General features: G+C 37.0%; 1 protein-coding gene across 3 annotated transcripts in view; it reads left to right on the forward strand.

The window, feature by feature from the left end:
* Positions 1–7,749, forward strand: part of GNAI1 (G protein subunit alpha i1) — a 32,869-nt gene extending 25,120 nt beyond the window's left edge. For 2 of the 3 annotated variants that reach the window (XM_062019667.1, XM_062019682.1), the window contains exons 6-8: positions 4,957–5,086; positions 6,248–6,401; positions 7,089–7,749. In XM_062019667.1, coding sequence (XP_061875651.1) covers positions 4,957–5,086; positions 6,248–6,401; positions 7,089–7,279 — 475 coding nt within the window. In that variant the 3' untranslated portion in view covers positions 7,280–7,749. The remainder of the gene's footprint in view (positions 1–4,956; positions 5,087–6,247; positions 6,402–7,088) is intronic. The other variant, XM_010200535.2, reaches the window with a different exon arrangement.
* Positions 7,750–23,296: the final 15,547 nt, after the last annotated feature.

Here is a 23,296-nt window from a genome sequence, read left to right on the forward strand (position 1 = left end):
TGACAGAGTAAATCCATTATTCTGAAGCACAGAATTGGAATACATATTTTACTTTAATTATGAAAGAATGTAGCTTAAGTTTCGTGTGGTGTGGAATATTAGCATTCAGAACAGTTTGCATCTGAAGCCCGACATGACAAAAGCATAGGATAGTAGAAATGCAATAATATTCTACCTCCTACTGATCAGACAAGTGAGAAGAAAACTCAGTAAAACTCACATTGCATATATATTTAAGTTGTGCAGAGATTGATGTCAACATGTGTATAATTGTTTCGAATCTTCATGGGACTTTTTTTTCATGTAAGTCTATAGCAAATACTGTAATATCATAGAATAGTAGGGGTTGGAAGGGACCTTTAGAGATAATCTAGTTCTTCCCCGCTGCAGAAGCAGGTTCACCTAGAGAGATATATATATGTGTGTGTGTGTGTATATATATATATATAGAGAGAGAGAGAGATGCTTCAAGGCTATTAGTACCGTGGAGGTATACTTTGTTTCGCTGTTTTAGTGTGTAACTATGCAAAATGAATATTTATTTAAAAGAATAGCTGGTAAATAGCAATAAGTCTCTTGTAAAACTAAGGAATGTAGTCCTTGGCCAAGCCTCAAGAGAGATCTTCAGTATTCTGAAGAGCTATGCATTTTTCTCACTTGTTTTCTAAAGTTTCTTGTTCAATTCTGTAATAAGGGGGGGATCTACACTCACAATGAATTTGTATGCAGGAAGCTACTTCCAGTCTCCTCCAACTATTATATGATTACACTTCTATAAAATGTGTAACTCTAAGATAAGCCTTTAAGTATTTAGCTGTAATGTTGTACACCAACACTGGTACAGCAGGTGTTTAAATTTTAGGTGTTTTAAGAGATAGGCTTAATGTCTTATTGGAAGGTCTTGAAGTATAGTCTTATATAACATTGAAAAGAACTTTTAAGATGAACTAAAGGCATAAAAGGCTTGATTATACCAAAGTGAGGGTGCATAAAGGTCTCTAGCTGAGCAATATTGTATACTTCAGGTTTCATTCACTATCTTTCTTTCCTGTTCTGCTGTGTTTATTTAGATTCTTCAAGGTTGAGTCTCATTTCAGCCTTCTCTATAAAGCATTCAGCATAGCTTTGATTATCAATTCAATCTAAAATGCAAATAGTAAGTCATCTTCATCTTGTTTCTATAGACTATTTCAGAACTTTAGTCTGAGTATTTTTTACTTCTGTCTTCAAGGAACGCCTTGTTTTGTAGAAAAGTTCTTCTGATAATTCAGCAAATTCTCATGGAAATTCAATTCTTAGTACAAGATTATAAAACATAAGTGTTAGAATTGACAGAGGACAAGGCTAAAATTTAACATATTAATTGTTAAGGTATACAGGTGTGAAATACCTTTCTATGGATACAGTGATTGCTGATTATAGGAGAGCTAAGTATGAGTAGGTGTCTGACTTGCATTTATGTAGGGTATTATCTAGAGACTTCCCCTCAAAGATGTCTCTGAAGGTAGGGAACGCTTCTAAGGAATCTTCCTTTTTTTTTTTTATTTTAAAATTCTAAACAGTAGTAGTCTTTGAAATGTTCTTAAGATGACACTTTTCCATTGTGAAACATTAAATGGGCAATGAGCGTGGTTACTTGCATGATAGTATACACAAGTGGAAGACCTTGTTAGAGGTTATGATTTTTCTGACAGTTTCTTATCACAAAGTCAAGGGTCTATGTTTCCCTTCTATTTTCTACTTATTTTCACTATGCTTTTTTTGAATGAAAGTCTAGCAACTCATTACACTTGAAGCCTTCTAAAAATAACAACTGTAATTGAATCCTTTCCAGTGCAATTTACCTAGTCATATAGTAGACTAACATTTGATAGGGTTTTCTATGTAACTGCAATGCCTGCAATCTTACAGCCCAGGGAAAAGAAGAAAGAGGGATAATTAAAATATAGGTCAGTTTTAGTTAGTGTGCAGTATGTGAGACATTCCAGACCAGTATCACATTTTCGTAAACACCCACTCTGCCTTAAAAATGTGCTCTTCAAATTCAGAATCTTTCACAGGGCTGGAGACTGGAACAAACTGCTTTTATTACCTTAAAAGAAGCAATTATCAATAGATCAACCTGGTGTTCTTTTGGCCCATATCACATTTTATATAGATCCTGGAATCATCTCTTTTGCTTAAATAGTCTGAAAGAAGCAGAACATAGCAAATCTGTCACTAGTGCTCGAAAGCATACTGTGGTAATGAAAATACCATGCATAAGTCCTTAAATTTGTACAATTCCAGATAAAGCATGTAATACAGCTTAGTAACATAGCTTAGTAGAGAGATGACTGGAGAAGTCTCTTTGTTGCTATATATTTAGTTCAGTGAAATAATTGGTCTTAATTTGGCATAGTCACCTTGTGATCTCATTGGAGAAGTCCACTGTCTTCAATTAATGGAAAGTCATTAAAGCATTTATCTAATATCTTAATTATTTAGATAAGGGGGCTAGATACAGCTGTTACAAACTTCAGTTCTTTTACCACTGCCTTGTATTTCTTTTAATTGACTGTAGAGTCTGAGTTACCTTGCACTTAGCAAAGCAAAAGATGGTTCTTTTGAGTAGTCAAACCATGGGTGGTACTATGAATTTTAGTATCCAAGGCAAGTACTTAACAGATGGGCTTGAACACAACCCTTTGTGCACACCCTCCCATATTAGAAGATCTTAATCAATCTTAAAACCTTTTGAAAGAGTAATTTACAAATCTATCTGCAAATTAAACAGCTTCTGTGCAAATACAAACTGGAAATTATAATTCTTCTGTGTTCTAGAAGTTGCCTGTCTTCTGCTTTTTCCCTCCTTTCCCAGGATACCTGCTGGTAACATAGTCTGAACACACTGAAATCATACAGTGTCCCCAGTGCAGACCTGTTAACTTTCTATATTTTTGCTGTTCTTTGAAAAAATACTTTTAACTACAGTTATTTATTGATATGGGAAATTGCGCCACGTTTTCCCATACCTCTGTTGCCATCCTTATTGGTAAAACTTTAGCATTGAGCAATGCCATATTATTGAAGATTCATGCAGATTGGTAATACAGTACTGCTGTCAGTGTAAAGCATTTAATTTCTTATGTTCCTTAGAAGCTGATGTCCACAAAAAAATAACAATTTCCTTGTTCAGTTTCTCAGTAAGATTTTCTGTCTTGTATTCTTTTCTGTCCTATAAGATTTGTTGTTTAGCCCTACATGCCCTACTCTCCATCAAAAGCCCTTGTTGTGATATTCTTATTACTAACATAATTATGAATTATTTTAGGCCACAATGGAATATCTTTACAAGAGTTATAAGCATTCATCTTAACAATTATTTTTCTGGTGTGGATTTCTCTTTCTGTCTGGGTCATTTTTACCCAGATAAGGCTTCTGTGGTAGAATTGGCCTTTCTGCTACTTACAACAAAGAGGATGGAGATACAGGAAATGATCTGTCCTTTGTTCTTTTTCGTCTCTATTCCTCCTTCCATTGGAAGATTCTTTTTTTTACTGAATTCTAAGCTCTTATTTTTGTGACAATGTAGAAAAAAGTTAAAAATACTTTTGAAAACCCCTGAAGACAAAAATTGGATGTCTTTTTAAAAGAATTACTGTGTTTGCTTGTAAGTAGGAGGAAAAAATAAGGTTTTACTTGATCAAATATTGATTAGCATAGCCAGGGAAGTAATATGAGACATTTGCATTGTTTTGAAGCTGTAAGTCATCACAACAATTTGAGACAACAGACTTCTTTTTTGGTAATGGGAAAGAGGCAGGTGGAAAAAGTATATTTTCTCTCTTAGAGAAGATCCTATGATGCATATATCACTTAATTTCAGGATAATGCTATTTGATTTTTTTTTTTATGTTAGGTCCTGTACTGTCCCCCATGATTTACTTCATTGTATCAGGATACTATTTATCTGACCTGCAAAATACTTGATGAAGTCTAATAAAAGTTCTGTCTTTCAAAAGTGACTGTAGTCAATAATAGTAAATGTCTATTTAAGCATTTAGATAGAAAAAAGCAAATCCATTCGTAACATGCTAGTTTACTGCTCCTCTACTGTTAAGTTCTGGAACGTGGTCTTTTCCTATTGCTTTACTTCTGCTAAGCTAAGAATTTAAAAGAAACAAGACTCATTTTATAGTTCAGTTTTCCCACTTGACTGTGTTTCCAAATACGCATTTAGTTGAGGGAAAAATGGTTTTTCTTATTATGTAATACTTATTTGATCTTTTACACGGATATTGAAAATAATTTTAGTGTCTCTTAAAAGAATATCCCATTTCAACATGGACAGTTGAAAAATACATCAAGTTGCGTTTTGGTTTAGCAGAAAGAGGAACTGAAACTCACCAGGATTTAGAAATTGTGAATTAAATTTGAAAAAAGTGAAAATTAGATTTTATATATTTATGTTCAGAAAACAAACAACAGTAAAGTCAGTGTTACTTGTATCCAGCTGCTGTAGTATTTCCAAGTATTAAAGCTTTTAAAGAGTTTTACATGGTCAATTGGTGCCTTTTATTATTTTGAACTTGTATTCATTTGGAGTAAAATAATATTTGTTAAATAACACTTTCATTTAGTTTACGTTTAGTAAAGCTAACTTATTTCTTATAAATTACAATTAACTTCTTTAGTGAAATATAGTATTGTAAATGCTCAGGGGTTTTTTAGCTTTCATGTTTCCATCTCATATTTTCTCATGTTTTGCAGAGTATTGTGTAGCAAGCCTTTTAAGACTTTTGTAAAGTTTTTTTAGATGGAGATATCAAATAGTAATAAGTAGCAGATTTTTATACCTTTTTAAAAAATTCATGATCAGACTTACATATCTGATACTTTAAGATTTTGTCGATTAACATTTAGAAAGCAAGAAATTCCAAAGTTAATTCCCTGTTTTGCGCTTCTGTTTTGTAGAATGTTTGATGTTGGAGGCCAAAGATCAGAGCGGAAGAAGTGGATTCACTGCTTTGAGGGTGTTACAGCAATTATTTTTTGTGTGGCATTAAGTGATTATGACTTGGTCTTGGCTGAAGATGAGGAAATGGCAAGTACTTTAATGTTGAAGAAGGAAATGATTGTTGGACAGAAACTAAATAAGTTTGAAAGAAAGCTGTAAATAGATCTTCTGGAGTATTAGTGCTTTGTAAGACGTATGGGTTTTGAGTAAAAGGTCTCATAAATAGTGATAGAATTTATGCTCTCGGGTTTCAAATTATTTTCTCATTCTCAGAAGGAATACTGTGGTTCAGCTACACTTTCATGTTTTAAAGAATGCTTTAAGTAATGAGGATAGCTGAGGAAAGTTTATCTGAAATACCTATTCCAGTGTCTTTATGAATGCTGGAAGTACATACTAAGAAATTGCTTCAGTTACCTGTTTATTCTACCACATTTGGTTTTCCTTTCCTTCCTCATTCTCCAGTTTTTATTTTGTTCTAAATGTTCTCTGATGTCTTTCGTTAGTTGCCGAAATTTTGGTTTTTCTTCTCCTTTCCAATCCCCTCCACTCTTTTCCTCTTTCAAGGTGTGAATCCTCCCATATCAGTGTATGACTTCACTACCTGAGTGATCTAAAGTGGTGCTCATCTATTGTATGTGAATTGTTAACAAATTTCTGTGTTCTTCCTTATTCTGCAACTTCTTCTAATACATAGTTTGATGAGGAAAGAGCGATAGAAAAACCTTTGAAGTCAAATGTAATCAAAGTTATAACTAGTATTCTGCTGCTTAATAGACTTGAGTGAAAAATTAGAGGAGAAAATCCTGCTCATTTCATTCTCTAGTTTTGTATAACTTTTTCTTTTAGTGATAAAATCTCAGCTAGGTGCAGAATTTTAATTTTCGGTTGCCGGGAGGTCAGATCAGTGGAAGACAAATTCAGGTAATTCAGCACCTCTTGCAGAATAACTGTACTGCAAGACATCAGGACACACCAAAAATTTCTAAAATATTAAACACTTTTAAGTCGGGGTGGGAACCAAGACCAAAACAAAGTAGAAAAGTAGTTGCTTAAACCCTGCTCATTAAAATGTCCTTTTTAGCTGTCTTGGCCTCCCTGTATTTCCCTGTTGTAAAATGTAATTGTGTATTCTAGAAACTTAGTGTTTTAAGTTATCTAGGTCACTTGTATCTAATAAAAAGTATGTATCCTGATTTTACTATTGAAGTCTGATAAAATACAACAAGGTGTATTTTCCAATTACAGAATCGGATGCATGAAAGCATGAAATTATTTGACAGTATCTGCAACAATAAATGGTTCACAGACACTTCTATTATTCTCTTCCTGAACAAGAAAGATCTTTTTGAAGAAAAAATCAAAAGGAGTCCTCTCACTATATGCTACCCTGAATATGCAGGTATTGGAGGGGGATGTGGGTTTCAAGTAGTTTTTTTTTAATTACCTTATTTTTTTATACAGAAATCAGGAAAATTAATAATTCTAGATGTCTAAAATATTAAGTTTAAGTGGAGGAGGGGAGTCTTTTGATGAATCAGAGATGAAATAGTGCTAAGTCAGATTCACCTTCTTAATCAGGTGAAACAATCCCAGTCCATTGATAGCATTTACATGTTACTGCTGCAACTCTTCAGCCTGATTTATTTAGCCCATTCCTTTTGCTCATGTCCTGCTGTTTTTTTTATGTAAGTGTTAATTTTTTTCAACAGCAGGAATCTGTGAAGATACATGAAAGTCTCTTTGAACAAGGAGCGTAAATACATGTTAGAAGTGAATAACTTGAAGGAATGAAATATCCTAATCAAGGAAACAGTGATGAGTTGTTACTTAGATACTACCTCTGCCACTGAAGTAAATGGAAAAATTCTTCCTGCATCTGGAATTGAGTCCTTAGTTTTTATTCTTTAAAATATGTCCAAAAGGTTTCCTGCAGGATTTATGATATCTTAAAGCAATAGCTATGGAGTTACTCCACTTCAGATTTAGGTTAACTATTGGCAAAGCAGCATTTCTTTCAAAAGAAACAATATGCATCTTGTTCTTTTTCAGTTTGTAACCTGCTTACTGAGCAATTTTCTCCTTCTAGGATCAAACACTTACGAAGAAGCAGCTGCTTACATTCAATGTCAGTTTGAAGATCTGAACAAGAGAAAAGACACAAAGGAAATCTACACTCACTTCACATGTGCCACAGACACAAAAAATGTGCAGTTTGTTTTCGATGCTGTAACTGATGTCATTATTAAAAATAACCTTAAAGACTGTGGCCTCTTCTGAGAACAGACAAAAAGTTGCTAAATGGTAAATTACATGCCTGAAAACAGGACTTAGGCATTTGGAATATGCCCCTGCTGTGTTAAAACCTGCATAGGTATACTTAATTCTCTTTTATTTTATTTCTAGGTTTGGAGAACGACTTCGCACAATTCTAATCTGATTCTTTTCAAGGTGAAAGAAATATGAAATACATTGTGCTGAATGATAGTACTGTACTTGCCTGTTTTAACAGCTTTATTTATGTTTGTCTTGTAAATTTAAGTAATTAGTTAACACTGAGATGTCAGTTGATTGTATGTAAACTTATAATTGTAGTAATGTATTTGTATAAACGTTGAACGGAATATTTTAGTAACTTGATGTCCTCTAAAATTTCCATGTTTTATGAAGATACTCCTAGAGGAGACAGACACTTTTTGCCTCTGGATTGTTTAAACATCTTGTAAAATTAAATTTTCTTTTCATCTTAAGGGTGCATGCTGCCTTATTCTTTACTTTTGTTGGTAATACCCTGTATGGTGTTATCTTTTTTGATATTTAAACCGCCTCATACACCTGTTCAGATTTAAAGAAACATAACCAATAAAACTTGGTTTTGCCTTAAGTTTTGAAAAAGTCTTTTATAAATTTAAGATAAATGCAAAGATTATTTTTTAAATTAAATCCACAGTTTATGGAATCTGTGCTAGCAGCCTTTGCAGTGCAAATGTGGCAACACTGAGAAATTGAATTTTAACGTTCAACTATCATTGAAGCTGATGGAAATACAAAAACAAAGTTGCTTAAATCGTTGATATCAATAAGAAGAGAGCTTGAAACTGTGGTCTTTACTCAGTGGAGTGGCAAAATTACCTTTGTGGAGTTTTTTTACTGACCATTAACAGAGGTTGGACTTCAGAGTAATATTATTTTCTGGTTACATGAGAAGTAAAATTGTGTTCTCCTTAAACTTTTTGATATTTTCTGGTAATAAAACTAGTTTGATAATTTAATAACCATAGAAATATCAAGTTCTCCCCCAAGACATGGCACAGTAGTTTTACACATTAAAGCAATTTCCTGTCGCATATAAAAAAGGATATTTTGGATAGGGTGTTTTAGTGATTTGCAAATGCTGATTCTTTAATTTCCTCTTTAATTATAATTGAAGTGGCAAGGTTTCTTTAAGTAAATAAAATTATTTTCTTCTGGTTATGCTTTCATTATGTGATTTGCTATCTTAGATACATATCATCCATTGCCTTATGGGTAGTGCCAAAACAGATTTTTTTTTTTTTTTTTTTTTTTAAATACTGATTTTAAAATGAATAAGCTTCTATTTGTAAATAAGTTCCTGGGTGGTTGTCTTAAATGTATGTCATCTAGAAAATATTAACGTACCAAACTTGGAAGTATGATTTTCTATAATTGTTAAAATATTTCAGGCAGCTACAGTACACTGTTAAGTTCTTTGAGAAGTAAATAAGTCTTTGAACCTCTTGCTATTTTTCTATATTATCTTAGCATTTATGTTCTTACAAATATTCAACCAACATATTTAAGTCATTGTTCTGTTATTTAATTTTTAATTGTGTATGTGTTTCATTTAGGCCTCAGCTTGATTAAAACATATCTGCGCTTCTCATTTTTTAATGCTTTCTTTGTTAGGTACGGAATTGCTAAATGTGTTTCAAATGAAAGTTTAGAAAGGAGATAACTTATCACTGGAGGTTGTTAAATATATTCATACATTATCAGCTCTTTCAGCAGTTATGGTAAGAAATCTGTATATCCTGGGCTGCTTTTAATTGTGCTTTACAGTTCTGGATACGTAATTGTTTTTAAATCTCATTGAACTACTTTGTGGAAACTGTATTTACACCTACGTTCAAGTTGGTTTTTGTACTTAATGTAAAACAAAAATTGGGATTAATCAAATTACATAAATAAATCTAAATTTTGTGCCTTGCTTGGAAGAAATGTTTTTCATTAAATGTCCTGATAGAAGTCTTTTTGCATCTGTCCTGTGGAGATAACTAAGTAGGAAAAATGAGAAGATACAAAGGCAAGACTAAATTCAAAAGCTTTATACAAGAAACAGTACAATGAAAACAAGCATAAATTTATGATTGATTAATTTCTAACTATTTTTTCTTTACCATTTTACCCAACACTTCCAATTGGAGAATTTTTGGACTTTTATGACTGAAATATTTTACAGAGAACAAAATTGTGAAATACTTCTGCATGCTAGACCAGGCAGATGAGCTTGTCTTTTATGACTTAATAAGTGGCCAGCAGCATGTATGGTTTCCTTGTAGTTACTCTGTCCTGGTTGTTGAATCTTTGCCGTGAGATGAACACTGTTAGCCTAGGCCACTATTCTAGGAAAAGCTACAAGAGGATTTACATGCAGTAGTGTGATCCACACAATTTTCATTGCAGTCATAATAAGGCTTCTCTCTGCCTCTGTTATGTCAGGAGTCTGCTTTTCAGAACACTACAGAAAATGGAGCAAATCCTGAGACTTTACCACCACCATATGAGGACGTCTTGTCCCTCAGTAATCTCAGTGTCTGTTCTTTATTTGTTCTCCATTCCTCTAACTTCTTTGAGCAGAGTATCCAGGAAAACTAATTTTTCTAGCCTTACAAAGGAACTTCCCTCTACTAGCTTAGGTATTTCTTCAGATGATTTTAAATATTCTAAATATACAATATGTAGGGAATTAAAACCTTAGGGAGGCTTTTCCAGCCCCCCATGGTCTTGTGAATGTATTGTCTGCTGTTAAAGTATCTTCAGTCTTCGTTACACATGTAGTTATTTTTAAGAGGCTTAATTGTGAGGAGGCGTGGTTTGGGAAATTGATGTTTGGCTTCATGATGCTACCTATTGAATTTGAAAGAAGTTTGATATAGTAACTTCTTGGTAACTAAAACAAGTTCCAGGATTATAGTATACAAATATGGTAGCATTTGCTGGATTGCAGTTTCTCTTTTCCACATACGCAATTAGCAGCTTCATGATTTACATTCTACATAAAGCCTTAGGTAGCAACAGAGATCAACGTGCAGCACACTGAAGAGAATGATGGCTACTGTGTGTTTCCAATTGGGGAAAATGAAGACACATTTTTGTTCCAAATCAGGCAAAAAAGGAAACCCTACCAAGATCCTGGCTTTTCTACTGCCTGAATATCTCTTGAAGTTGTTGTACTTAATATAACCAATATCCTCTGCATCAAAGAGTAATGCCAGGATTGTAAACTTCCAATGCTTCTCTGTTTCATTTTGAGAAAGTGTAGAAGGTATAACAACAGGCTGAAAGCGACTCATGCTCAAATAATTCATAGCCTAGAAGAAAAAGCACTCCTAGACTATGAATGAGGAAAATGAGACTAGTGCAAGAAAAACTTCAGTATCAGTCATTAACTATATCAGCACCTGTAGCTTTTGGGGAAAAAAAAAAAATAGGGATTTTGAACTCTTCAACAGCAATATTAAAACTTCTGGTCCAAAAAAACCATTTCTAGCTGTCTCTGGAGTTCTTGCAAAGGAACTGCCTTGATATTAAGGAAGCTAGGAGCAGAATTTCAATCAGTTACGTTTCTAAGTCATGAAAATATCCTGTATTTAAAAAGGACTTGGTTCAAATATGTTTATCAAGTTTTTTATCTGTAGCATATTCAGGAGCAGCACTTTTTACATTGGCCGTAGTTCCATCTAGGGTGTTTCTAGTTGGCTTGCTCTGCATGTAGTTTCTTTATTTGTGGTAGTAAGAAAGCTTTTTAACTGTTACTTGACACAGCAAAGATCAGGGTTGTTGACCATTTTATTTTCGTAATAATTTTCTTGGACTAAGGCATAATTCAAATAGTGTTTAGGAGTGCAGTTAATGCATTGGAATCCATATGTGACAGTAATGTTGATACCAGTTTTGATCATACTCCCTTCAAGATTTTAGGAAGGAAAAGAGTTGAACCTACAGTGTAGAAATAGAGGTCTATAGTAGAACCATATTTCTATAATGAAATGCCTTAATTCTGAAAGGAATTTTGGGCCAGCTGTTAAAGAATAAAGATGTATGTATGCAAAGATGTACTGGTCAGAATGTCCTATCTGAAATATGACACTTAATTGCAATGGAACAAAAGATATTTTAAGATCAAATATGTTGTCAGTAGAAATCATGACAGTACCACAGATCTAGCTGTTCTTAGCCTACTTTATTCTCTATATTTTTCTGTCCTTCCAGTAATAGAGAAGTTTGGGAAGAGGTGCTGTCACTGTGCTTTCCTACTCACAGATTATGCTATTGTGTAGATATCTAAGGAGTGGGTACCTTGAATCCTGCAGAATGTGCAGACCTGTAATTTCTTTTGAAGATAACGCAGATATCTGTATGTAATATAAAGTTATGATGATTATTATGATAATGTAATAGTATACAGACTGATCATAGACTCATAGAATGGTAGGGGTTGGAAGAGACCTTTAGATTGAAATAAGTGGACTTAAAACTGCATGTGTTTTATATTCAAAAGAATGAAGAAAACTCTAGGAAACCAGGAGCTGGAGCAGGTGAGGCTTTTCAGTTACACAGAGTTCCAGAGTGATAATACAGGCTGATAAGAAGTTTTCAGAGTATGATAGGGAGCCCACCTTACAAATAAGTGTCATCATTTCTACAAAATCAAAGTGCATTTTGGGACTCTACAGTACAAATGACAAATACATTTCAAATAGATACCTGGATACTTGCAGAAGTGTTTAGTCATTTGTTAAAATAATGTGGAAGTGACTTAAACTGATGGATTATCCATTTACTCTAGCTTTGTGCATAAGCTCTAAGGTAACAATTTATCTCAGGAGCCGTAACGTCTTACTCTGGAAAGATACGCAGAGGTACAGTCACAAATTCTGACTCTTCTCTGTTCCAATGTAGTGATTCTCTTACAATGTGATAAAAACACCCAGCAAAATCAGTTCTAAAAATCCTATGAAACCAAGTCATCCTGAGAATGTTACATACTTTTCATTAAAAAGGCTAATACTTGCCCAGTGTGCCAGGATTTTTCAAAACAAAGATGCAGGCATTCCTGCTTGAGTTCATATTTGAATAGGTGTTAAAGATGTGTTTTTTATCCTCTCAGCAAGGATTGCTTACGTCCAGTTTGTAATGCCGGTCTTTCTACTGTGTTAACTCTTTAACAAAAATACAGTTTTAATCCTTCATGCCTCTAGAACATTTACTGTCAAAACCAATCTAATTTGTTACTTACTGCACATGGAGATTTGATTACACTCAAATTCTAAAGTTGCTTTTAGATTCTGCCAGTATCTTTCATAGCCAATTTATGTTGATTTGACTTAACTGTCGTTATTTTGCCTTGTTTTTGTGCTTAGAACTCACTTATTTTTTAAAATTCTCAGTCTTTGGCCTGCTGTCTCTTGTTTAAGGGATGCAAGAACGTCATAAACTATGTCATCTACCAAGACAAAAAGAACATGCTCAAGATGTTTGTAGTCAGTCAGGCATATGAGAATGATGTTCTGGGAAAGCTTTAAATAAAGTGCTCCATGATTAACTTTGCAGCTGTGTCCAACTTTTGAAGAAAGCAATGGTGGGAGAGTGATGTAGTGTAAAGTTGCTTTTTGGTACGTTCTTGGATGGTTTTTATGTGCAGTTTGTCAGTTACTTATATCTTTTCCAGGTGTTAGATGTCTCCATAACAGTAAAGGTTCAGGCAGCCTGATACAACAGATGTTGAGGAAAAGGATTGATAGCTACTTAGTGAAAAGAAATAGGCAAGAGGCGTCCTGATTCTCTTGAGGAGAGAGACAGCACTCCCCAGAGGAGTGAAAAGAGATGGGGGGGAAGGTAGGCAGCTGCTCTTCTGATGTCTGTTGAGATTGTATTGTATTAAACCCTGAGAGCATTCCAATTTTACAAGAAAAGAGGATGTATTTTGGTGCTGCTAGGAGAAAGTTGCTATATTATGTACTTAATCTTGAAATGTCTTGCCCTATCCAGATTCTCAGCCCTTGAAGATCTCTCTTCCTCTAGTTAAAAGTAGTGCCAGAAAGAAAAGAACGTTAGTATAGCTGCAGAGTAATAGTTTGCTAGTCCTGAATGAGGTTTTTTTCTTTAAAAGTAGAATTTTTAGTGTTGGGGAATCTCAAAGATCTAAAAGAGAAATTCTAAGGCTGTTATAAATGAGTTTTGTAGAGTTTTAAATATTAAAAATGCAGAGATAGCGACAAACGATTTCATTTTTTCCCCAGTAAATCTGTGAAAGGAAGATTAATGGAGCACTCAAAGTGCTCTGAGCCTTCCTGAGACCAATGCTGAAACAATGCTTCCAGAGGCTGAGACAGGCAAAATGAAGCATTTCATTCTTCCATGGAAATACAGCCAAGAACTGATAGTGCTTCCTGATAACTTCAGTATTTTAATGCAGTACATTGGCAGTTGACATACTTGATGAAGAGGAAAGAAATGCTAAGATAGTATCTAATAGTACCCTAAACTACTGGTGCACAAGTATTAAGGTCCTTTTAGGTCTTAATGTGATGACTGCTGTAGAAGGGTTGTTTACATAAGCTGGTTCTTCACTGAAAGCTGTAATAGGAGTTAGCTGTGTCATAATTTTCAAAGGACTTCAGAAAGCAATGAGCAGTTCTAAGTGGGAAAATTTGCCTGGCTTTAATGTTCAGCTGAAACAGTTTGTCAAGTGGTCGTCTTATCAGCTGACATGTGATAATGAGTATATTTTCATAGAATCATAGAATGGTAGGGGTTGGAAGGGACCTATAGAGATCATCTAGTCCAACCCCCCTGCAGAAGCAGGGCAACCTAGATCAGGTTGCATAGGAACACATCCAGGTGGGTCTTGAAGGAAGGAGACTCCACAACCCCCCTGGGCAGCCTGTGCCACTGCTCTGTCACTCTCACGGTGAGATAGTTTTTTCTTCTGTTTAAGTGGAACTTTTTGTGTTCCAGCTTCATCCCATTACCCCTTGTCCTGTTACTATCTACTATAGAAAAGAGGGATGTCCCAACCTCCTGACACCCCCCCTTTAGATATTTGTAAATGTTAATAAGATCACCCCTCAAACTCCTCCAGACTAAACAGCCCCAATTCCTGCAGTCTTTCGTGGTATGAAAGATGTTGTATACCTTTGATCATCTTAGTGGCCCTGCACTGGACTCTCCCCAACACTTCCCTGTCCCTCTTATGCTGAGGAGCCCAGAACTGAACACAGTACTCCAGATGAGGCCTCACCAGGGCAGAGTAGAGGGGGAGAAGAACCTCCCTTGACCTGCTGGCCACACTCTTCTTGATGCATCCCAGGATGCCACTGGCCTTCTTGGCCACGAGGGCACATTGCTGGCTCATATTCAGTTTATTATCAATCAGGACTCCCAGGTCTCTCTCTGCAGAGCTGCTCTTCAGCAGTTCAACCCCCAGCCTGTACTGGTGCATGGGGTTGTTCCTTCCCATATGCAGGACTCTGCACTTGTCATTGTTGAACCTCATGAGGTTCCTCTCTGCCCAACTCTCAAGCCAGTCGAGATCCTGCTGAATGGCAGCACAGCCTTCTGGGGAATCAGCCAGTCTTCTCAGTTTGATGTCATCAGCCAACTTGCTGAGGGTACACTCGTTCCCCTCACCCAGGTCATGGATGAAGACGTTGAACAAGGTTTTCTCAGCCTTTGATGAATGCAATGTACTGCACAGAATTTCAAGGGCTGGAAGGGACCTTGAAAGATCCAACCTCACTGGACCTCCTAGAGTAGGTCACACAGGCACTGATTCAGGTGTATTTTGAATGTCTCCAGAGAAGGAGACTCCACAATACACCTGGGCAGCCCGTTCCAGTGCTTCATCACCCTCACAGTGAAGAAGTTTCTCCTTATGTTTCTTGGGAACCTCTTGTGTTCCAGCTTGTACCCGTTGCCCCTTGTCCTATCATTGGGCATCACTGAGAACAACCTGTTAACTGGATTTCACTTCACATAATACTTCTCATTTCTGCAAGGGCTAGAATCTCTATGTCTCAGTTACTAATCCTAATCATTCATTCTTTTGTCACAAATATGTGTCTCGTGTCTTAAGTAAAATAGGTTCAATAGAAGATACCAGAGTTAGACCTTTACTCAGGTCTTTGCTCTGAGGTAGTGGAGATACTGAACTCATTTGCCTGTATCCTGAAGGAGTACCCTAGCCAGCTGTAATATGTCATTTGAGACCACAGCTATGTGTCTCCTCTTTCGGTAACAAAATCATCCTGTTAAGTTTTTTTTACTGATACTATCTGATTTATAGTAGTTTACAATCTCTAAATCGATTTGAAATTAACTTATCAACTAATTTTGACCTGGCAGCAAACAGGAGAAACTTGCAGAGCTCACTTGAGACTTACCTAATCATCCTTTAGCTGTTTCTGTGTTGAGCAGGATGGATTCAGCCTAACGAGACCTTCTGTACCACACATGTGTTTTTAGCCTTTCATTCATTCCTTCCCTGCATCAGTTTCTGTTTCTGCTTGTGTATCTTGAATTGCAAAGCTATTTATAAGTGAAAGGGCTTTAAAAGTGGAAAGCTTTTTAATTTCTTTTTTGGTAGGATGGATTGGGAAAGAATACAAAATGAGTATTTTACCAAGAAATACCAGTTTGAATCATCTCAACCAGCTTCAAAATTTTCCACTCCCAAAGCTTAAATACTACTGGAGAGGTCTGTAGATTACCGAACAATGTAATACACTTCAAAAAAAAAAAACAAACCCCAAAAAAGGCAGATAGACAGGCAATGTATTGTCATAGGCTGAAATGTCAAAACCTCTTCCTGCCTCCATGCTGTTTGTGGTCAGATTAGAATAATTAATGGACATTCTCCATTAATTCATGATGTTGTTAGGCCAGACAAAGATTTTTATATGCCGTTCATTTGAGATGAATGCAGGTAGCTAATTGAGGGAAGGCCTTCAATGAATAGAATCATTTAGATTGAAATGGACTTTTAAAACTGACGAGTTGCTATTAATCCAGTGCTGATACATCCATCACTTTTTGAGTTTCCTTCTCTGGAGACATTCAAAACCCACCTGAATCAGTGCCTGTGTGACCTCCTCTAGGAGGTCCTGCTCTGGCAGGGAGGTTGGACTGAGTCCTTCTAATGCTTAAGATTCTGTGATTTGTTACAAAGTGTTCTATCATAACTCTGCCTCTCTTCTAGAGCCTATGCAATGTATGGAAGGTGCCTGAAATAACCATCCTTCTGCAGCTCTAGTCTCATTGTCTTATTATGGGTTTAAATTATTTTTTTTCCTTCTGTTTTGTTTGTTGGTTTTTTTTTTTCTTCTCTATTGTTGCTCTCTTTTCCATGTTCTGGAGCACTACAACTATGCTAAAGATACTGACCAAAGAACACAGGTACTTTAGTCTTTGTAATACAATGGTTATGGTGGACTACAATGATTAACTGTCTTCCACAGTTTAATAATCTCAGGCATATTTTCTTTTTCTGTTTTGGATCTCCACTTGGAGGTTTTAATGCTTTTTCAAACTACTTTTTAGTGTAGACTGCCTGAAATCTCTCTGTAGCCTAACTTGGGTCATTAACTCATGAAACGGGCTTTGGTAAGAGCTGAGTAGTCTAATGAAGCTGTGAGCTAGTGTATCTTACTTACAGGTTTGGGTTTGTTTTTTTTTTTTCTCCTCTAGTCATGTATCTATGGCTGCAATAAATGCACCTGCAAAGTAATGCATTGAGTTTAGGGGTGGGGGGGGATTTTTTTGTTAGCAGAGGGAAGTGACAGGAAAGGCAGTGAGTGGATCTTGGGGAAGAGGAAGCAGCTGGGGATGCCAGTGGCTGTGAGATTGCTTATAGCTGAAAAATAAGACTACATCTGTTATGAATGATGTTTTAATGTTCTGGAGAGGAAGCAGGTGGAAAGAGACTTACTAGATCTGCACAACATGAAAAGATAAAGAATAAACTCTTTAACCAACATATAATCCTTATTGGTAGGTCTCCCCTCTGTAACAGTCTCCATATGATGATCATGTGTACACACACACATCCTCTGGCTGCCTTCCTTGCAAATTCTGAGCTCCGTGCTGTCTATAGGGTCAAAGGAGGTTTTAGCATGTGTTTCTGAGCACTTGCTGAGTTGTGTTTTTAAATGCTTTGTGCATGTCTATCAGTTATACCATGTGTGGAGGTGGCGCTTTATTGGAGGTGGCGCTTCTAAAAGTGCACTTCTCAGGACCTGTTACCCTGCTGATGGAAAAACAGAACTCCTGACAAGCTGCTGGTTTAGTGGTAGTAGTCACAGCTGGTCAGTCTGATCCAAGGCACCGGAGTGCAAAGCATGAAACGGTGTTGAATTAGGGATGAAGCAGTGATGCTACAAGAGGATTAAGAGGACTGCCAAAACCAGACTTTCTAAATCTTTCCATTTAAAGTGAACTAACTCAAATTACAAGTTTCCTCATTTCCTAGGCAGATCACCTGCTCTGACCAAGAATGCAAAATCCTTTTAGCTTTCTTTTAATAGATGATCATTTGAGGTGAACTATCTGAAGTGGTTATTTCATGGAAATAAGACCCTAGGTAAGATTCTATAACCCACAGTTAATCAGGACATGTAGAAAGTCATTCCACAAAGTGAATTGTAGCCAAAGGAGTCTGCATCATGTGCAGGTGGCATCCTGATTTACTGGTCAAATAGGATTTTAGTGCAGCAAATAAGCTTGAGAGATTAGCCTGGTCTTAAGAGGCATATGAATCCTCTTTACAACAAAACCACAAACATAAGAATGCTTATCACACTTCATCCCTCAAAAAACAGCAACAAAGTAGGAAATTTTTCTTGAGACACTAACAAAAGTTACTGGTCCTAGAATACAAGAGTCTAACGTGCCTGATAGTGCTGCTCATTGCTTTGCTGCCAACGTAGATGGGAGTTTTGTGTTCAACATTGTCTGTCCCACACAACCAAATTCTGCTTCCACTAAGGTTAGAAGATGACTGACATAATGCTGATATATCTGGATGACCAGAAAGCTCCATGCAGGCAAGTCAGTCAAGACTTTCTGTATTAATACAATGTTTTAATGAATCTAAATATTTCTATTATATACTTTAAAAACCCACTTTTGTTTTGAATTGAAATGCATTTTTAAAAATTCTATGTGACTATATAAACAATATCATGTACAGTACAGGCAAGGAGAGTTCTTGCACCTGAAAAACAGACCCTTTCCACATTGTAACGTTTTGTCCTGTGTTTAAGACATTTTCTATTAGAACAAACTGGAAGTTCTTTTCCACTGATCGAAATGACATGAGGTATTACTATGTTACTGAAAAAGAAGGCCAAAACTGACTTCAATAGTACCTCTCAAAAACCATTTCCTGTCATACCTAATTCATTATAATAAATTTCTTACTCTAAGTTGCATGTAAAGTTTGTGACAGAGCAAGTGAATATGAAATAATCATATTCAGCCTTACTCTTTACGATGTCTCCAAAACTGGAGTATTATCCCTCAGCCATCTCTGATATCTGCAGTGATGTAATACAATTTATTTAGTACTTCATTACCCATGTGGCCTGAAACAGGACTGAGCCTTTCTTTAAAGGCATAGGTTAGAAAAGTAGTCTAAACTTACAAAAGAGACAGAGTGAAATACTACTTTAGAATATAACCTTTTCTTGGAAAACATGTGTTTATGTCATTTTAGAAAGTATGTTTATCTGAACCTTGGTTTATCTTTGTCTGTTTTATCATGTTTTCTCTGTCGTAAAATTAGCTGACTTCAGATTGGGATTAACTTCTTGGAAACATATTTCATAGAATCATAGAATGATTTTGGAATGGGATTGGAAGGGACCTTTAGAGATCATCTAGTCCAACCCCCCTGCAGAAGCAGGGCAACCTAGATCAGGTCACATAGGAACATGTCCAGGTGGGTCTTGAAGACCTCCAAGGAAGGAGACTGCACAACCCCTCTGGGCAGCCTGTGCCAGGGCTCCCTCACCCTCACAGTGAAATAGTTTTTTCATATATTTAAGTGGAACTTTTTGTGTTCCAGCTTCATCCCATTACCCCTTGTCCTGTTGCTAGCTACTATAGAAAAAAGGGATATCCCAACCTCCTGATACCCACCCTTTAGATATTTATAAACCTTAATAAGATCTCCCCTCAGTCTCCTCTTCTCTAGACTAAACAGCCCCAATATCTTCTTTTTCTATTTTGTGTGCTTCTTCAATCCAGTTGTAGGATAGTGAATGTTGCATACTAACACTGTTCACAGTATGATCTGTCAACAATCCTTTTAAAGTAAAACTGAACCTATCTTCAAGAATTCCTAAAAACTGATACTAAAACCAGTTTGTGGCTGAACATGAAATTGCCAGACTCATTCCAGCCTGGCATGCTTTTTATACTCATTAAGGAGAAATAGAACACTACAAACACAGCTTGAGTATAGAAAGAAGCTGAGGAAAGTTGTCCATGCTAACTTTAATAGGCCTTACCAGGGAGTGCATTAAAGTAAGTTCTTCCAAGTGTTGCAAACTGGTTTGTGACCATACTATTGTGTTTCACTGTGCTCTGCAGTTACTTGCCTGGGCTGAACCATGGTGCAACTGCAACACAAATTATTGCTTCTTCTGGAACATGTCTCTAGTGTTTTCTCTATTCTTGTGGAATGCTCATCTTGGCTATACCTTTTAGCAAACAGCATAGACTAAGAGAAGCAAATTGGTTGACATAAAGTGTCTGTTACTGAGAATCCACTGCCCAGGCTGTGGACATTTCAGGAGATTTTACTCTAAACCAGCTGTTATCTGCTCTTTTGGACTAAGTGCCCCTTAGCATCTAGAACTTGATAGATGCCCTCTGGGTTCAGATGTTGCAGGACTTGTCCACAGTGGGAACCAGCAAGGATGACTGGAAAATATGGTTTGGAAGCACATTCCCGATGAAAACTAAATCTAATGTAGACACACCTTATGCTATTTGCTGTGTAAGAGCCTATGCACAGATGCTCAGACACTCTGTATCACTGATGAGGAAGCACACAGGAGCCCATCTACAACTGCCATGCTCAGTGCTCTTGTTTCTGCTGAAGGGGCATACAGTCTCCTGGGAACTCATTGCTCTGGAAGAGAGCCTTGCTACTGCCCTCTGGACCTCTGAAATCCTTCATTTGCGCTGATCATTGAGGAATCAATTGAAAACAAGACAACTGTCTGCTGGTGGCCTGAGCTTGTGGGCCATGTTTCACTTTAGTGGTGTTAGTTCCATGCGGTTGCATAGCTGAGGGTAATCAGTACTGGAATCTCTCAGCTGAGAACTATACATCCCTGTATGCAACTGTCATAATACAATTACCATGTGTTAACTAATAATTATCATTCTGTCATTTTACAGACTCTTTAAACTGTGAGAAACCAGTGGTTTGTGTGAGTCTGTACAGCAACACTTTACATCACAAATTGGCTTTTCTACCTTAACTATTTTCCACTGAAAATACGTTTCTTCTCATTAATGAAAAGCTCATCTTGGAGGGTACCAGTGTATCCATTCATGCTCTTTGTTACCATTCAGACTACCGGGAGACCAAGAGGCTCGTGAACGTGCTTTGAGAAGGCCCTTACTCCTCAGTGTTGACATGCAGTGTGTTTTCTGTTATCTGGCTAAGGAGAAGGATGCTGTGGGATAACTTTTCTGCTGGCAGTCCAAAGTGCTCAAACTCACTCTGCAGGGAGCTGTGAACTGTGACATGTCCCAGTGACTTGTCCATCTGGGCAGGGGGTCAGCAGGCTCAGCCTCATCCCAGGCTGCCTTTCTCCAGACATCCTTGCCTCTCTTCTAGCACAACTAGACATTGGACTCATCTGTAGTGTTTCTGTTTCCCTACCTCAAACGCTTATCTTTTCTCCGTTGCCAGAGCATGCTATATGCACAAAATGACCTATACCACATAAGGAAACTTGTAAGGACGCTTGTACAATACAAGGCATAAGCAGTATGTTGCTTTTTATTCAGACAATTTAAGCCTTGTCAAGATCATATCTATTGTATAGGACTAGGAAAACTTTTGTGAAAAACTCTCAGGCATGTATGCTGGAAGGCTGCTCTTTAGCAACCACTGAACCTCTACAGGCTTCTGGGCATTTCTTCTCAGTGCTGCCAGCCTTTTATCTGCGGAGAGCAAGTGTTCCTCTATAGTCTCTCTCCTGTCTAGCAGCCTGGATTTTTGTATCAACACTTCTATGTGGGCTGCCTTCTTGGCAAAAAGTTTGATGTTTGACAGACGAGTGGGAGCAGAAAAGGCTCCCAACAAAACACTGAAACAAACGTTTTTTTAAGGTGTATTTTTACAATTTTGGTAAGGATCCAGCCAGCCTGTATGTGGAGCAAAGACTGGGAAGAGATTGCCAGCTATCTTGGTGGCAACTGACTTGGCCTCTGCCAGGGCAGCTGCTTCCTGGACATCTGCTATTCCTCTGGGGCCAGAGAAGTGTCCTGCCATGGGGTGTTCTGGGGCTGGACACTCAGATTTGAAAACATGATCAAGGAACTACTGTTTTCTTGGTATCCATGGCATTCCTTTAAATGCAGCCTAAAGTGTCTCATGTTCCTTTTTGTCTTGTTTTCAACATATTGACAATCAACCTGCTGCTGGATGACCCATGTTTAGTTGTATGTGCCAGCCTGGGACCAGCTGAGGCTGAACTCTCAGGGGTTTTTGTGGTGAGAAACTGTTTTAGCCTGCAGATACTTTGTTGCCCCTTTCTGGTTCTGAGGTTATTAGAATCTCAAACCCAGAATTTTTAGTGACAATCTTCAGTCTGACCATCATACCAAAAAAAGACTTCTTGGAGAAAGGCCTTCACCAAGATGACTTAACAGCTGCTGCTAAACATCCTTAAGCGTGGAAAGTGAGTGAGGGCAAGTGCAGTGCCCCATGTTCAGTCTAGATGATCTCTTTGTTTTGGTAGTAACCTAGAGATGAGATCCTGGAATGAGATTTCCCGTAACTGTGGGAAACAGCAGTTGAGATGGGAGTGTTGGTCTGGGTCTGCTGTGGGAAGGGTTTGATGTTAATGGTCCATCTTTGTTTTATTCAATGTTGCCTGCTCTGGAGGGGTTGAATTGATTTCTTTGAGCTGTTGCAAGGTTAGTGCTTGGACTTGATCTTAAAGGTCTTTTCCATGCAGCAATGTTTCTGCATTTTGCCTTACCATAAAGATTCAGGGGGTGAATTGTTTATGACTGAGGCAGAAGAATTGGTGATGTTGTATTTCAGGCCTTCTATGGCCTTAGTGAGTCTGTGCAGTTATAGAATATGGAATAATTGGGGTTTCCCAAATCTAAGGAAAGTTACCATAAAGATGTGGGTTCTGATACTCTGGGATGCCAAAACAGCAATCCTGAGAACCTGCAATTTCTGACCTTGTCTTTATTCAAGAAATATGGTTTTAGAACTGTCTGGAGCAAAGAAAAATCTAATGAAATAGTGGAGAATTCCTGTCAGGAATTTTATGACAGATAGGGACAGAAAAGGAAAACAGTAGGTTTGCTACTAGAGGCTTCTGAAATCAAATCTGAAACTAGTCTGTACCTCTACCACAGGACTTGATTGCATGGTCTCAATTTTGTAATTTTTCATAGCTGCAGATATGAATCATTCTGTTTGGAAAATAAACTGTGACCTCAATTTGGCTTCTTATATTTTTTTAAAAAAATTAAATGGTTCTTTCCAGCCTTTGGTGCTTGATTGATTCTATAAATCATAGAGGCACGGATTGATAGGGGTTGGAATGGACCTTTAGAGATCATCTAGTCCAACCTCCTTGCAGAAGCAGATCCACCTAGATCAGGTGCTTAGGAATGCGTCCAGATGGGTTTTGAAAACCTCCAGAGAATGAGACTCCACACCCTCCCTGGGCAGCCTGTGCTAGTGTAGTAACTTGATTCTGTAAATCTACCATTGTAATCTGTTTAACTTTGTCC

The sequence above is a fragment of the Colius striatus genome, chromosome 1 (assembly GCF_028858725.1).
Source record: "Colius striatus isolate bColStr4 chromosome 1, bColStr4.1.hap1, whole genome shotgun sequence".
Lineage (NCBI taxonomy): Eukaryota > Metazoa > Chordata > Aves > Coliiformes > Coliidae > Colius > Colius striatus.